This window comes from Nannobrachium achirus (assembly GCF_963921795.1).
Source record: "Nannobrachium achirus genome assembly, chromosome: 19".
NCBI classification, from domain to species: Eukaryota; Metazoa; Chordata; class Actinopteri; order Myctophiformes; family Myctophidae; genus Nannobrachium; species Nannobrachium achirus.
Window position 1 is genome coordinate 44,477,316 of NC_137826.1, and position 16,559 is coordinate 44,493,874.

The 16,559-nt window shown below is 40.9% G+C and overlaps 1 protein-coding gene across 1 annotated transcript; it reads left to right on the plus strand.

Moving 5' to 3' along the window:
* Window positions 1-10,515: 10,515 nt before the first annotated feature.
* LOC308304446 (uncharacterized protein) lies at window positions 10,516-16,267 on the plus strand. The gene is made up of 4 exons (XM_080749045.1): window positions 10,516-10,578; window positions 11,485-11,766; window positions 12,479-12,742; window positions 15,495-16,267. The coding sequence occupies exons 2-4, from the start codon at window positions 11,496-11,498 to the stop codon at window positions 16,253-16,255; spliced, it is 1,296 nt and encodes a 431-aa protein (XP_080605171.1). The 5' UTR covers window positions 10,516-10,578; window positions 11,485-11,495; the 3' UTR covers window positions 16,256-16,267.
* Window positions 16,268-16,559: the final 292 nt, after the last annotated feature.

Genomic DNA, 16,559 nt, shown 5'->3' on the forward strand with positions numbered 1-16,559 from the left:
TTCGTTATTGTGTTAACCTTGACAGCCCTAGTACTGATATGCGTGATGTTTGGACAAAATCTGTTGGAGTGATATATAGTTTTACATTTCTGCCTCTTGGCGGCGCTATAACAAGACAATTTGAAAAAACTCTCGCCCTCTCTCACCCACCATTATTGTCTGTCTGTCTGTCTGTTTTCTTTGTCTTTCTCTCTCAGGAGTGAGGTCCCAGTCTTCCCTGAGTCAGTCCTTTCGCTGTCCCCATCCTGATTGTATGTTCAGCCTCACTTCTTATGACCTCCTCCATGATCACATCAAGTTCAGACACGCTGAACTATTCCACCAAATGCTGAGGAATGGACAGATCACCTCAGCAGCCTCTCGGCGGCAAATCACCAACTCTGTAACCAGCCAGAAGCTAGGAGACACGGATTGGACACAACAGGAGGAGACCAGTGGAGGTCAGTCAGTGTTATGTATATGAAAAAAATGGGATTTCAGGGGTAGACATTAAGGGAAATTTACTAGTGGCCCTCAGGGCCAGTGGATTTTGATGATCACTGGCCCTGACACGTGCGCACTCGCAGATCGCGAGCCCTTGTTCATCCTCGATACCACCGTCTTTTTTTTTTTTTCCATTAAGTGTTTATTAGATTATTATTAGCCGAAATAACTGATGTCAATATGATCTCATTGGATTTAAAAAAATAATAATGTTGTCCATTCTGAAAAATACATGTAACAGGATATATGCAGGTCGAGGCAAGACAGATTTAAGACCAATTTATCATTAACAAAAAGGCACAATATCTCAGATAGATTTAGGGGAAATGTTGTACCCATGTTTAACAAGTCCCACTTTAAATCCTTTTCTGTTGTTGGTAGTTGTTGGCTAATTTGGCAAAGATTTGTGTTGAAATGTACATTTTAGGCTATTAATAAACTAATTAATAAAATTAGGCATTAGAATTTCCAAATGTTTGTCAAGCTGACAGAAGGCAATGTGTGTACTGTCCCTTTAAAAGCCTATAGAGTGTTGCCATGTCTGCTTATTACAAGCTACTTTGGGCTTGTTCTTTTTAAATCTGAAGTTGCTTTAAGATATTGGAGGTCCTTTACAAGAAAATGCTTGAGAACCACTACTCTTGACAATATTCGACAATAAAGTTTGACTGAACTGCCTCAGTTGCCTAATTTGGACTTATTATTTTCATAGTCCTGGTTGCTTGTTTCTCTCTCAGAAAGAGAACATGGCAACGCTGGGTAGATACATCGTTGTTTTGTTTGGAAGTTAGCATGAACGCTAGCTGGCTGCACCACCATGGGCTGCACAGTGCACACATGTTGCTGTCACAATTAAATGAATTATCTAGCGCAATTTTCGGTCCAACAACCTGTGGATATGTTTTTGGCTGCCACGTCAAAATAAATACAGCAGTGCAGTGAAACATTGGAAAAGCACTTTGAGCAGGGACTCACACAGTGTTGCATGTGTGATTCAATGTTTGGGCGTCCGCGGTTTTAACACCTACATTGCAGGCGTTAACAGGTTCAGACAATGGTGTATTGATATGCATATTGATATTGGCTCATCTCTTTGTTAAATCACCCGGCGTGCGGTGACACTAAACGTGTCTTTTCTATTCTCAAACTCCCTCTAAATCTCTCTAAAACTCCTCCGGTGACTTTTTCTTTTCATTGTGTTTTTTTGCCTGGCGTTTGGTCGGGATTAGGGGGTTTTAGAAACATTTATTTAATCTAAAAGATCGGACATGACAGAAATGGTCGGTGAGACAGAGAAACGTGTGCTCTTCTCCTGAGCATCAACAGCACTGACTGACTGAACGTGAGCGAGCGTTCCGCTCATGTTGTGTGTGAAGAACTGCAGCTGCTGTCCTCCTGCTACTATGGGCACAGTGCTTGCTGCGCGCAGAAGGAAAATTGGCTGCGTCTTTGATCGCGATCACGTAACGCTATGTTTTAGCGATAATTACAGAAATAATTACAAAACACAGTACCACATGGAATTCATGTGAAATTAGATATAAACGTTTTTACTTATTATTATTATTTCATTTTCAAGGCATTATGTTCACTGGCCCCAACGGGCAAGTTGTTGATGCATTCTGGTGGCCCTGACGGCTTTAAAAGTACAAACGGGCCAGCGGGCCATTTATAATGTCGAGTGCTGGATTTGGCATAATGACTAAAAGGTGTAAAAAACAGAACATTTGACCAAACATTGACACATGGACGGTCAGATATTTATTAATTAATACTTCTGCTAGGGATGCTCCGATCAATCGGTGGCCGATTTAAATTAGCTGATTTGTTAAAGGGCCTACACCATGCTTTTAAAACTATATTTTTTGTATAAATATATGCTCAAAATTGAGTCTTAGACAGGTTTTAACCCTCAACAAACACTCTGACCATTCTTTTTGTTTGTTCTAGCTCTACTATAATGTAGCCTGGGCTGGCTTCCAATTTCGGGCTTTTGATCCGGTCGGGAGCGGAAGATCTCCTACGTTTTTCTGTAGTCCAAAACGGACTACACTTTGGCCGGAAACAACGACCGGAAACAGTTTTAACCCGTACTTGCGCATGCGCTAACTACATGGCTAACGACTTGCGCATGCGCTAACTGGGTTGAAACTGTTTCCGGTCGTTGTTTCCGGCCAAAGTGTAGTCCGTTTTGGACTACAGAAAAACGTAAGAGGTCTTCCTGTCTAGACCGGATCAAACGACCTGTTTAGTAAACGCAGACCAGGCTCTCTCTCGGGAGAAAGCCTGGTAGGCGAGGTTAACTATAATGAGGCTCTCCAGCTGCAATACCAAAACGGCCTCTGTTTGCTCAGGGGCGCATCTAGTGGGGTTTTTCCAGAAAAAAAATAAGTTTTTTGAAAAAAATAAGTTTTTTGAAAAAAAAAAGTTTTTGAAAAAAAAAAAAGTTTTTTGAAAAAAACATTTTTGAGAAAAAAAGTTTTTGAAAAAAAAAGTTTTTTGAAAAAAAGTTTTGAAAAAAAAATAATATATATTTTTTAACTTTTTGACAGTTTTTGAAAAAAAAATAATAAAATTTGAAAAAAAAAGTTTTGAAAAAAAAATTTTTTGAAAAAAAAGTTTTTTGAAAAAAAGTTTTTGAAAAAAAAAGTTTTTGAAAAAAAAAGTTTTTTGAAAAAAGTTTTGAAAAAAAAAATAATTTTTTTACTTTTGAAAAAAAAAAATTTTTGACTGAAAAAAAAACGGGAAACGCGTGTGACGTCACATATGCGTCAACTCTCAGAACAGCACTGTTCTGAGAACCCGTGGAAAGCTTTTCATCTCTGTCTTCCCAAAACCAGAGAAAGACACAATGTACAGAAATAGGACTTTGTGAGGATAGAAGGTGCCAGTGGGACCCCAAAAAAAGGTTTTAAAATAGAAAAAGTGAAAATTCATGGTGTAGGTCCTTTAAATGAATTACCCGATCGGCCGTCGCCAAATTCACAGATTCAGAAAGCAGATCAAATAAATAAAAAAGCTGCATCCAAAATAATATTTGAGGGGCATGTTTCAATTTAGTGTTTGGACGCTGGATGGCGCTGTTGCTAGACTATGCAAAACAATCCCTGGCCATTAACACTTCCTAAGCCGTTATGGGGACGAGTTAACTGTTACCATGGTTAACAGGTGCCGCGGTAGCGGCTGGTGATCGAAAACACTACATATCCCATGATGCAACTCGGCCGCCAGCATCATGGAGCGTCTATTCTCCATAGGCTCCTATCCATTGCTTATGCAAAGAAACAGCTTTATCTCAGAATCTACTTCCACAAACGCCGAGAAGGCCAAGAGCTGCTCTTTTTCACCACTACACTGGGCATTGGCTATGAGGTATAGAGGCTTACATTTGAAATGAATTGAATTCATAAGACGTATGATTATGTATGATGTAATTCAGATCACAGTCAGACATTTTATTTTGTATTTTTTTAAGGTCATTTTATTTGTATTTTTTGAATACAATACAATGAAGGTTGAAGTTTTAATTCATATTGAGAGTGGGACTGAGGTTCAGATATAATAACATGTAGCCGTATGAGGCCTGCCGTTATCATAGATAACATGGAACGTCCCAATTTATTTGTTTACTACCTCAGTTAGTTTTGTTTAGTTAATAGTTACTGTTGTATTCAACCCTCTCTTCCTTCAGCAATTTGTCTGTGATATTGACATTGTCTGACTGATTTACTACTGATCATATTTGGAGCTCCCTCCTATTAATTCAAGAGGTGAGTGAGGTTAATTTGAGAATAGGATGTTCAGTATTGTATTGTGAAATGTGATGTTTTCTGGTAGCTAGGTCTACTGCATCACTGTTTAATCTGTTTAGCTCCTAAGACCCCAAACATCTGTGGATTCTCTGGATTGGCTTATTGAACAGAATATGGAGTGTGGGTCAGTATTAATGCAGCTCTGTAAGATGCCTTGGGGTTTTTGGAGCTGTGTGAAACACAGGCTCCCTATACGTGGCCGTGTGGGTCTGTGTGTGTGTGTGTGTGTGTGTGTGTGTGTGTGTGTGTCTGTCTGTCTGTCTGTGTGTATGTAGCCTGAACTTCCTAAACTTCGGCACGCCACTAGTCCCACAGTTTTGCCACCACACACTCGCGCCATATGTCAAATCGACCGGCTTACTCAGGAATCGTGGGCTATTACTTTTCTAAGAGAAAGGTTCTATAGTTTAATTGATATTAATTTATTAGTGAATTAATTTTCCCCATTGACTTATAATGGGAATTGCAAAAACTCACATTCAATTATTTGTCTCTCGCAAACCATAGGGGCTAGAGTTTCAAGACTTGGAGAGGAAGTTCATAATGCTTTCAAGGATTAAATAAAAAATAATTGTGTCATTTGGCCGCATGGTGGCGCCATAACACCCCACTTTACGTTTTGGCCTGTAACTCTTGAACCGTAGGTCGGAAAATTAAAAATATTTTTCCCCCACGCCCATTTGCGCCATGATAGATTTTCCGCCATCTTGAATTTTCTCCAAAACACACTTTTTGCTCCTTTTCCTACATATTTTCTTCAAATGTCACAAAAATCGGTACACATGATCCACACACACACACACACACACACACACACACACACACACACACACACACAGCTCCACTTCACACGGGTGTGATTTTTTTTTTTTTTCAGCCAGTCTTATCCCACTGAGCAATTTGAGGTCTAAGCTCAGCAGTTTTTAGGCTAAAAACGGTCTTTGAGAGGGCTAAAAATACATTTGTTTTCAATGTCTAGACATAAACCAGATGTTGTTTCAACGTCATTTAAACATAATGATATGCCCAAATATTTAATAACGGTATATTCACCATATTCCTGGCCACGCCCAGGAAGTAGGTTTGATTGATTTATTGAAGTATCTATTAGAAGGTTGCATAGGAAAAGGTACAGTATCATGACAGTACAGTTTACCGATTCAAGGTCAACTAAAAGGATAAGCTCAGGAAAGCAGCGGCTTGATTACTTTGAGATCCTTCTCATATAACATTGAATGGCATGACTTGATGTGATGTGACACATTGTGAGCTTGCTGATATGCTATTTTACTATAGCCAATGTAAAGTAGTAAAACAGAGCCTAGTTGCTTCTTTTGGAATTATTTTCATAAACCTAGCTGCTTTCTTTGGCAAAATCTGGAACACACCGATTCAGTGAAAAGGAAAAGGACGTGAAAAGATGTTTAGTGAAGCAGCACACAGAGAAAAACGTAATGGCTCCCTCTTTAAAAGGCAATGGACAAGGCCAGTAATATGATCAATATGTACTAGTCGCCACTGTTAACCTCTCCTCCCTCTTCCCTTTCATCCTCTCTCTCTCTCTCTCTCTCTCTCTCTCTCTCTCTCTCTCTCTCTCGCTCTCATTTCTTTCTCTCTCTCTCAGGAGTGATTTCCCAGTCTTCCCAGGCTCAGGCCTTCCTCCATAAACACGTAGATAGGAGCCACAGCACCCACGCTGGAGAAAGACCTTACAACTGTGAACGTTGTGACAAGAGTTTCAATCATCCATCTGACCTGAAGAGACACCAGCTTATCCATACTGGAGAAAAACCATACCACTGTGAACATTGTGACATGAGTTTCATTCATCCATCCTTCCTGAAGAGACACCAGCTTATCCATACTGGAGAAAAACCATACCACTGTGAACATTGTGACAAGAGTTTCACTCAGTCATACAACCTGAAGAAACACCAGCGTATCCACACCCACCACTGTGAACATTGTGGCAAGAGTTTCAATCATGCAGCCTCCCTGAAGGCACACCAGCGTATCCACACTGGAGAAAAACGTTACAACTGTGAACATTGTGACAAGACTTTCATTTACCCCTCTGACCTAAAAACACACCTGCTTGTCCACACTGGAGAAAAACCTTACAACTGTGAACACTGTGACAAGAGTTTCAATTCATCTGCTCAGATAAAAAGACACCAGCGTATCCACACTGGAGAAAAACCTTACAACTGCGAACATTGTGACAAGAGTTTCAGTGAGTCAGCCAACCTGAAGGCACACCAACGTATCCACACTGGAGAAAAACCTTTCCACTGTAAACATTGTGACAAGAGTTTCAGTCAGTCAAGCAACCTGAAGAAACACCAGCATGTCCACAATGAGAAAAGTTTCAATCACTCAGGTTTCTTTTAAAGACACCAGCGTATTCACAACAAGTGGGAAAAAAAAGAAAAAGAAAAAACATTCACTACAAACGAGCTTAATGGGAGGATCAATTGCAAGATGTTTAACTAGAAAATATTGTTCCTTCGAAACAATTGTGGGCTCGCTTCAAGCCAAAAAACAATGTCTATAAAAGTACAAAATGTCAAGATCGCAGGCAGTGCTCTCTTTGACATTATTGTCTGTCAAAAGTCAGAGTGTCAAAGTTGTTCGTCATGAGGAGACGCATATGTGTGTCCAGGTTTCATGACTGTATGTCAAACAGCATGAGCTATACCTGTTCAAAGTTTGCACTTTCAAAGGCTTCCTACAGCGCCACCCTTTGGCCAATTGCTGTAAAAAGTAATAGCACACGTTGCCACAGTAAGCTGAACACATTGATGTTTGAATATCGATTTTCGGTGTAAGTATGTAGGAGTAGAAAGGTGCCAAAGTTTTGAGGAGAACTTGATATGTGTGCTCGCTTTCAGCAAGCCCACAATTATGATACTGTATACTAAAGTCTAATGGTTTATTGTCAAGGAGGTTATATTAAACATGAGCTATTATATGATGTAAGAACTGTTTTCCTGTTTCCCAGAACATTTTGGTACAATAACCAAACTCTCAACTGTTTGGAACATGTATGCCATCATTCTCTTCTCCTTACAATGACTCATATAAACAACATTTATTCTACAAAATAACGTGTGATGTTCTAACTCTGTCACAATCTGAAATATACCATACAGTTTGAATTCATCATATAAAAAGTAATCTTTCAAGAACAGATGAGTTCCCAGATTGTGTGTGTGTGTGTGTGTGTGTGTGTGTGTGTGTGTGTGTGTGTGTGTGTGTGTGTGTGTGTGTGTGTGTGTGTGTGTGTGTGTGTGTGTGTGTGTGTGTGTGTGTGTGTGTGTGTGTGCGTGCTTTTTATTTATTTATGTTATCATGTAACATGGTATGTTGGTATACGACTATACGTTGTATATCTTGCTTTTTTATTAGACCTGATCAGACATGTGCAGCATCAATGTGTGATTGTGTTCACTGATGAAAGCTGTGATGGATGTAGGGCTGCAACTGTCTTCACGAATCATGACTTTAGTCCTATTTTATACTTTGACGCACAATAGTGTTGTGCAAGACTAATGAAAGTAGCTAGTCTACAAGCTGAGATCCGCTACTTTCACTATTCTTTAAGGCAGTGGTTCTCAACGTTTTCAGGCCTCTAATATTTGACAATTTGACCAATGTTTAATTTGTCATTTTAGAGGTATTATAAAGTCCATAAATGTCACTTTAGAAATGTGCAGAACCACAGGTTGAGAACCACTGCTTTATGGTTTGGAAGTTTAATGACATGCCCAAAATAGGGATTGATTTTTGATTGATTAATGTACAGTAGGCCTATGTAGATTCTAAATTACTTGTGTTATAATGAATTACATTGTTTTCTTGGATTCACTGTTGCACTACTAGATGGATGTTGTTCTACAGGTCTAGAAGATTAGCCTGGGATCCAGACCGACTTCTCGGAGTGAGAATAAGACGACAAACGTAGCAAATCAGTTTGGATTCCAGGTTACTGGAACATCACATTATAGCAGTGATTTTCAAACGGTGGTCTGGAGAGTTGGTAACCAAATGGACCCTATAGATCTTTAACTCGTGAGAGAGTAAAATGGGTTCATTTTACGCTCTCAAGAGTTTAATTATTGTTAAACATCTGCATTACTTAATTTACCTTAAGTCTACACAATTAGAGAATGTTGTAGAATTGTTATTTTGATAAATGTTTGACTGTTATCTCTGTTATGGTAGACTACCAATTAAGATCAATACAGCATGGAATTGTGGACATTATCCACATTTTGGGTCTGTGAGTTAAATCTCATCAAATTATATAATAATGGACCTCGATATGAAAAGGTTTGTAAACCGCTCTATATAGTAGTCTTACTAGCCGACAGTAGGGGGCAGCAAGACACCGTCTGGCACAGATATAAAGATATCAGATCAGGTCAGAAAAAGAACAACATTACCCACAATGCAGTTGTGAAAACAACATGGTGGCTGACTGTTGTTGACATTTTAAAGAACCATAGATTTATATGAAAACTAATAAAAGTAAAATACAAAGAAAACTAAAACGTGTCGTTTCAAAACAGTGTCGTCGTTAAGCAGCGAGAACACGTTCAACCACTGAAACAAAGCAGGTAAAGATGAACTAATTCACGTTGTGTTTTCATCTATTTTATCACTGACGATTAATGTCTTGTTTAGTGTCTTTGTCTTTATTAACTCATCATTTATGTTGGAATATAAGTCGAATTACTCTTAACTGCTAGCTTGTTAAAAAATAAAGTGATTATTACCACAATAGCAGCAGCTAGCCGCAAAAAATAAAATAAATAGTGTTGCAATTTGCAGCTAAGCAGCAGCAGTAATATATTTGTTATATTAAGCAACTGGAGGTGCAAACTTATAGGATCTTTACTCTGTCCACTGTAATGTTAATGTGATCATCAAGTGAAGTTAAGAGCTCCATGTGTGTTCAAACTGTTCATGCTCAAGACAACAGACATTGAATCCTTTCCAACTAAACATTTGTCATGCTCATGCTTTAATGTGTCAGGCCTAGAATGATCCATCCAGAATTCCAGATAACGCATGGCATTGTAAATAGTTTCCCCTGTCTTGTTCATGGGCTGCAAATTGATATTTTAGCTTCAAACTCACCTTTCTGCTGTCATTATTCTTATATTCTTATTTTTTTATTTGTTTGTTTATTTATTTATTTTAAAATTAATTATGTTTGGGATGACTGGGCCTCTGGACATCTGGGCACCTGAATGTGTGGGCACTTAGGGCTGGAGACATCGCATAGGATAGGTGGGTGGTCTTGTAGGAGGAGGCTTGGGAAGGACTGGGTCAGGTGGGTGGTGCTAAGGGGTGCATCTCTCCACTCCGACATGTCTCCATTCCGACACTAACCCTATCTCTAACCCTAACCTTAAACCGAACCCCCATGGGAGTGTCGCCACTCCGACAATAAGAAGTCAATTTCGGAGTGGCGACATGTCGGAATGGAGATGCGAAGGTGCCAAGGAGGTATACTTAATGAACTGGTGGATGTGCCCTGTCCAAATAAAAACATACATTTTGATGAAAAAAAACATCACAAGGATGCAACTGAGACATATCATCAGTGATGTAGCCTGGGGTCGACGGGTGTTTCGGGTCTCGCAACATCATACACCCTCGCCCAGGTGACCCAGCCGGGGTTGATCAAGTCCCGACTTACGTCCCAGTAGCTATCCACGATCAGTCCTATTAGGGAAAGACAGGGTCACTCAATGTGCTGCACCGGAACTACTCTGCCGGGATTGGGGGTACTATTCTGGCGCGTGGAAGAACTAGGCTCTATGGGTTGACTCCTGGCCGGGCTCCTCCTACGTCTCACCAGGTCCTCTCCTGCTCTCACCAGGTTCAGAACCTGTGCGTTGCACCAGACCCCAATCCAAACATTCCATTCAGCTGCTGCAGTTGAATGGCCCTCCTAAAGGCCTGACCGTGGATTTGTTGGGCTTCTTCCTCACGGAAGACACAGGCTGGGGCGCTAACCCAACCTGCTCCCGGGTGACGTCTAAATTCCGGCCGTCAACCGAGTCTCCGGTGGTCACCAAACTATTCCTGGTTGTCACATAGTCTATTCCTATGAGCCACTATAAATAGAACTTGCACTTAATTAAATATATATATATATATACCTTATTCAATTTCTTCATTTCAGACCAGTGTGGTGTCCAGACTGCAGGTGAAGACTCTGCCAGGGACATTTCTATTAAACAGGAGGAACCTGAAGACCACCCACACCTCAGTAAGTTTCATGTGCTTTACCTTTTGTTCATATTTTTCTGTCACATATTATATTTGACTTGCAGTTTGTTATGGCGTGGCTCTGTAGTAGGTGAGACAAAAATGGGTCTGTGAGTGGGATCTGTGTGAGGTTAATAACACAGATGGATCTATGACAGTCTTGTATTCGTTTACAACGGGCCGTTTGATCCAGTCTAGGCGGAAACCACAAGCAGAAGAAGCAGCATTTTGTTTTGGTTCCCCCCGTTTGTTTCCCCAATCCCTATTAAAATGCTTGAGTTGAGTAGCCTATCGTAGTCTTGCCAGTCGCTATGAGTTGAACTAAAAGATGCATATACCAAACCAATTTTCCAAAAGCAACACTACACCGCATCAAGGGGTTTATTAGGTAGGCCCTAAAAGTGTGTCCTTGAGCGCAGGGTAATTATTTTGGGTTAAAACTGAATCTGGTTTGATCACTCCGGCCAAATTGTAGTCCTTTGAGGACTGTGGTTTCCGCTCCCGACAAGATCAAACCCAAAGATGTGTTAAGGTTAATCTTTTTTACGATTTTTTTGGGGGGGCTTTTATGCCTTTATTGATAGAACAGTAGACAGACAGGAATTTGGGGGAGAGATGGGGAGTGACATGAGGCAACGGTCCTTTGGATCGGGAATCGAACCGGCAACGCCGACAGCCATCCATGCCTAGGTGGCAATGCAAGTGGTATGCGCCTGGACTGATTTTTCAGGACTTCCAGAAACACCTATTATAGCCTGTAGATTGTACTGTACTGTAATGTGTTGTACTGTACTGTAACTGTTTTGTCAATCTTAAGTGATAGCTCATTTTGTACATGGAACATTGTAGAACAAACGTATTAACATTTTAGGAATCCAGTGTTATTATGTTATTGTTCTGCTCCTAGACATCCTGCACATGGCTGTGTGTAAAGAGAAGGTTTCTCCTGAACAGGAGAGGAGCTCCAGTCTGCTCCAGGAGGAACCAGAGCCTCCACACATTAAAGAGGAACAGGAGGAGCAACTTCAAAGACCAGAGGAGCCTGATGGGTCAATGTTGACATTACCAGCAGTGAAAAGTGAAGATGGTGTTGAAGACATCTCTTCACACTGCTGTGAAGTTGAAGTTGAACTTGAATCTGACCCTGAAGTCAATGAAGACAGTGATGATTGTGAGGAGACCAGTGGAGGTCAGTCAGTGTTAAACGCAAGGACAGGGACAATGTATGTGGAAAAACTGGGATTTGGCATAACGACTAAATTGGGTGGAAAAAACGAACAAAATAAAAAATATATAATAACACATCGACTGCCAGATGCAAAAAATACTATATAAATTTCTAAAATGCACTCATAATAAAACATCTATAAAAGGCACTTGCACCAATGTTTCCACGTTTGTGATCGGTATCTTACCAAGCTATACCTTGGATTTATCAACTCATTAATCACCTCATCATGAGACCCATCACGTCTACATTCAAAACTAAACATGAGATTTCTCAGGCGAGTTAAACATGGTGAAAAAAAATATATATATATATTGACATTTTAGGAATGTCAGGGTGGGAAGTCCCCAGTTCAAATATGATTATTATTGGGGTCGTGGCCTGAAAAGGTTGAGAACCACTTCCCCGGACTGCAGAGTCACAGGGTGTTAATCGCCCCTCAAAACAAATAGCGCCGCTAAAATAATTTTGCGTGAATTCGTTATTGTGTTAACCTTGACAGCCCTAGTACTGATCTGCGTGATGTTTGGACAAACTCTGTTGGAGTGATATATAGTTTTGCAATTTTGCCTCTTGGTGGCACTATAACAAGACGATTTAAAACACTCACCCTCTCTCACCCACCATCATTGTCTATCTGTCTGTTTTCTTTGTCTCTGTCTTTCTCTCTCAGGAGTGAGGTCCCAGTCTTCCCAGACTCCGTTCTTTCGCTGTCCCCATCCTGATTGTATGTTCAGCTTCACTTCTTATGACTTCCTCCATGATCACATCAGGTTCAGACATCCTGAACTATTCCACCAAATGCTGAGGAATGGACAGATCACCTCAGCAGCCTCTCTGCAAATCACCAACTCTGTAACCAGCCAGAAGCTAGGAGACACAGATGACCCAAGTGATGATTGGGAGTATTGGACACAACAGGAGGAGACCAGTGGAGGTCAGTCAGTGTTATGTTTATGAAAAAAAATTGAATTTGGCATAAGGACTAAAAGGTGGAAAAAACTGAACATTTTACCAAACATTGACACATGGACTGTCAGATATTTAATTAATACTTCTGCTAGGGATGCTCCGAATAATCGGTGGGCGGTTTAAATTAGCTGATTTATTCAATTAATGACGTGATCGGCTGTCGCCGAAAATTCACAGATTCAGAAAACATATCAAATAAATAAAAAAGCTGCATCCAAAAAAGTATTTGAGGAGCATGGTTCAATCCACCGTTTGTCAGCCTTCTGATTGGTCCCTGAGACTCCCTGACTGGCCAACAAGAAAAAAATCATTCACTTTTTGCTATCGGGGGTGGAGTTTGTGCAGTGGAGAATGTTGCTTTAGGCTTTCATCACCGTGGGCACTGCGCGACACGGCGTTCGTGCAGTACGGCCCCGCGAGGTGATAGCGATTTCGCTCATAATGAATAAGCTTCAACAGACTAGTTCACATGGACCTTATCAATGTAACTAAGAGTTACGATTGGGTACATATATTTTAAATGGGCAGAATTATGAAAGCCAGCCTATTATGTGAGTAGAACTATAATCTGTATGTCATCTTCCTACCCAAGATGCACTGCGCTTTCTCTTTCTATTTATCTCCTACTAAACTACTGTTTTGCTATGTAACTACTGTACTTTTTTCTTCCCTTTTTATTAATATCACGTAGATGTGTTTTTTTTGGTACTTTATATAGCTGTAATGAGGCTATGAAAAATCTTTTTTCCCCCATCCACTTCCACTATAAAATAATCTGCAATGGTGATTCTGTCCCACTGGGATTAAACTAATTAAAACATATATTTTCGGGGGAAACCCCCTGTTTTGCAATGTAACTACTGTACCTTTGTCTTCCCTTTTTATTAATATCACCTAGATGTTTTTCCTTTGGTACTTTAAATTGCAATAATGAGGCAATGAAAATACCCTCTCCCCCCATTCACTGCCACTATAAAAACAATCTGCCCAGGGTCATTTGTACCACCATAGTAACAGGGCAGAATGGGGCGGGATTTGCAAATGAGAGAATTTAGTGTTTGGCCGCTGGATGGCGCTGTTGCTAGACTATGCTAAACAATCGCGCGCCATTAACACGATGAGGGGGGCGGGCCACGGCCCCGTTATGTCGTCCAGAGACGAGTTAACTGTTACAATGGTTAACAGGTGCCGCGGTAGCAGCTGGTGATCGAAAACACTTCATATCCCATGATGCAACTCGGCCGCCAGCATCATGGAGCGTCTATTCTCCATAGACGCCTTAATGGTCCACGTCACACTGATATAAACCAGTATGCGCACGCCGGTCGGCACCAAATGAACCCCACCGTTCATAGGATGCAATGGATGGCACTCGTGTTTAAAAATGCATTCCATCAAACTTTCAGATGCCGTTTTTCTCCCAGTGTGGAGGAAGAATGCTTAGGATTTTTACTGTAAATTCTCACTCTTGAAATATATAATCCTTAGTTTCTGTTGATTGTAAACAATAATAGCGATTAAAAACAGTTGTCCTTCAAACCCCACCTCTATTCACCGTCATCAGAACAGAGGGAGCGCTCATGATCACCCACCCGATCCACTGGATCACCAGAGCGTCTACTGCTCGCCCAGCTGCAGTCCATGAAGCCTAATTATGCTCCGTCCTGCGACGGTGTCGCGCGCAGAGCCGCAGACCTCCAAGCTCAGAAGGGTTGCATTGGTGACGCGATGTGAGCTTGTATATCAGCTACTCTTGACGTGGAACACCGTTGCGCAATGAAGTATATATGTCTCGATAAGGGCGCTCCCATGGGAGCACCTCACTAGCACACAAGAGGAGGTTGAATAACCAGTGCACCCCAAAGCAACAGGTTTGGGGATCTGTTGGGAATTGATTACATGATACAGTCACCTGTGCATTCAGTCTCAATATTTGTAAACAAATAATTGGTCTATAGGCTCCTATCCATTGCTTATGCAAAGAAACAGCTTTATCTCAGAATATACTTCCACAAACGCCGAGAAGGCCAAGAGCTGCTCTTTTTCACCACTACACTGGGCCTTGTCTATGAGGTATCTCAATTGATAATTGATATACCCCATAGAGGCTTACATTTGAAATGTTGAATTTAGAGTTGAATTGAAGAGCCCAAATATTTACAACGGTATATTCACCTATATTCCTGGCCACACCCAGGAAATTGGTTTGATTGATTTATTGAAGTATTTATTAGAAGGTTGCATAGGAAAAGGTACAGTTTCATGACAGTACAGTTTACTGATACAAGGTCAACTGAAAGGATAAGCTCAGGAAAGCAGCGGCTTGTTTACTTTGAGATCCTTCTCATATAACATTGAATGACATGACTTGACGTGATGTGACGTGACACATGTGATGTGCTGATCTGCTATTTTACTATAGCCAATGTAAAGTAGTAAAACAGAGCCTAGTTGCTTCTTTTGGAATTATTTTCATAAACCTAGCTGCTTTCTTTGGCAAAATCTGGAACACACCGATTCAGTGTTCACTTACTGAGTAGGGAGGACATGAAAAGATGTTTAGTGAAGCAGCAAAACGTAATGGCGCCCTCTGTAAAAGGCTATGGAGAAGGCCAGGAATATGATCAATATGTACTAGTCGCCATTGTTAACCTTTCTCTCCTCCCTCCTCCCTTTCACCCTCTCTCTCTCTCTCTCTCTCTCTCTCTCTCTCTCAGGAGTGATTTCCCAGTCTTCCCAGGCTCAGGCCTTCCTCCATAAACACGTAGAGAGGAGCCACAACACCCACGCTGGAGAAAGACCTTACAACTGTGAACATTGTGACAAGAGTTTCAATCATCCATCTGAGATGACGAAACACCAGAGTGTTCACTCTCACCGCTGTGAACATTGTGGCAAGAGTTTCAATCATCCAGCCTCCCTGAAGGTACACCAGCGTATCCACACTGGAGAAAAACCTTACAACTGTGAACATTGTGACGAGACTTTCATTTACTCTGCTGACATAAAAAGACACCTGCGTGTCCACATAAAACATTTCAACTGTGAACATTGTGACAAGAGTTTCAATTCATCTGCTGAGATAAAAAGACACCAGCGTATCCACAGTGGAGAAACACCTTACAACTGTGAATACTGTGACAAGAGTTTCTATTCATCTGCTGAGATAAAAAGACACCAGCGTATTCACACTGGAGAAAAACCTTACAACTGTGAATATTGTGACAAGAGTTTCAATCAGTCAGCTCACCTGAAGTCACACCAGCGTATCCACACTGGAGAAAAACCTTTCCCATGTAAAAATTGTAACAAGAGTTTCAATCAGTCATGTGACCTGAAGAGACACCAGCGTATCCACACTGGAGAAAAACCTTTCCACTGTAAACATTGTGACAAGAGTTACAGTCAGTCAGGTAGTCTAAAGAGACACCAGCATATCCACAATGAGAAAAGTTTCAGTCACTCAGGTTTCTTTTAAAGACACCAGCGTATTCACAACAAGTGAAAAAAACATTCACTACAAATGAGCTTACTGGGAGGATCAATTGCAAGATGTTTAATTATGATATACTCTAAGTCTAATGGTTTATTGTCAGGGAGGTTATATTAAACATGAGCTATAATATTAGCCTGATCTCAGACTCAGCTCACGCAGTAGTCTGAAACTGTGCCCTATTCTGATCGCGACGCACGGTGATCGAGACGCGCGGTGGACGCGACGCACGCTCGCGGAGTGTGATTGTGTGTGTGTCCACCGGCTTCGACTGCTCTCTTCGCATTCA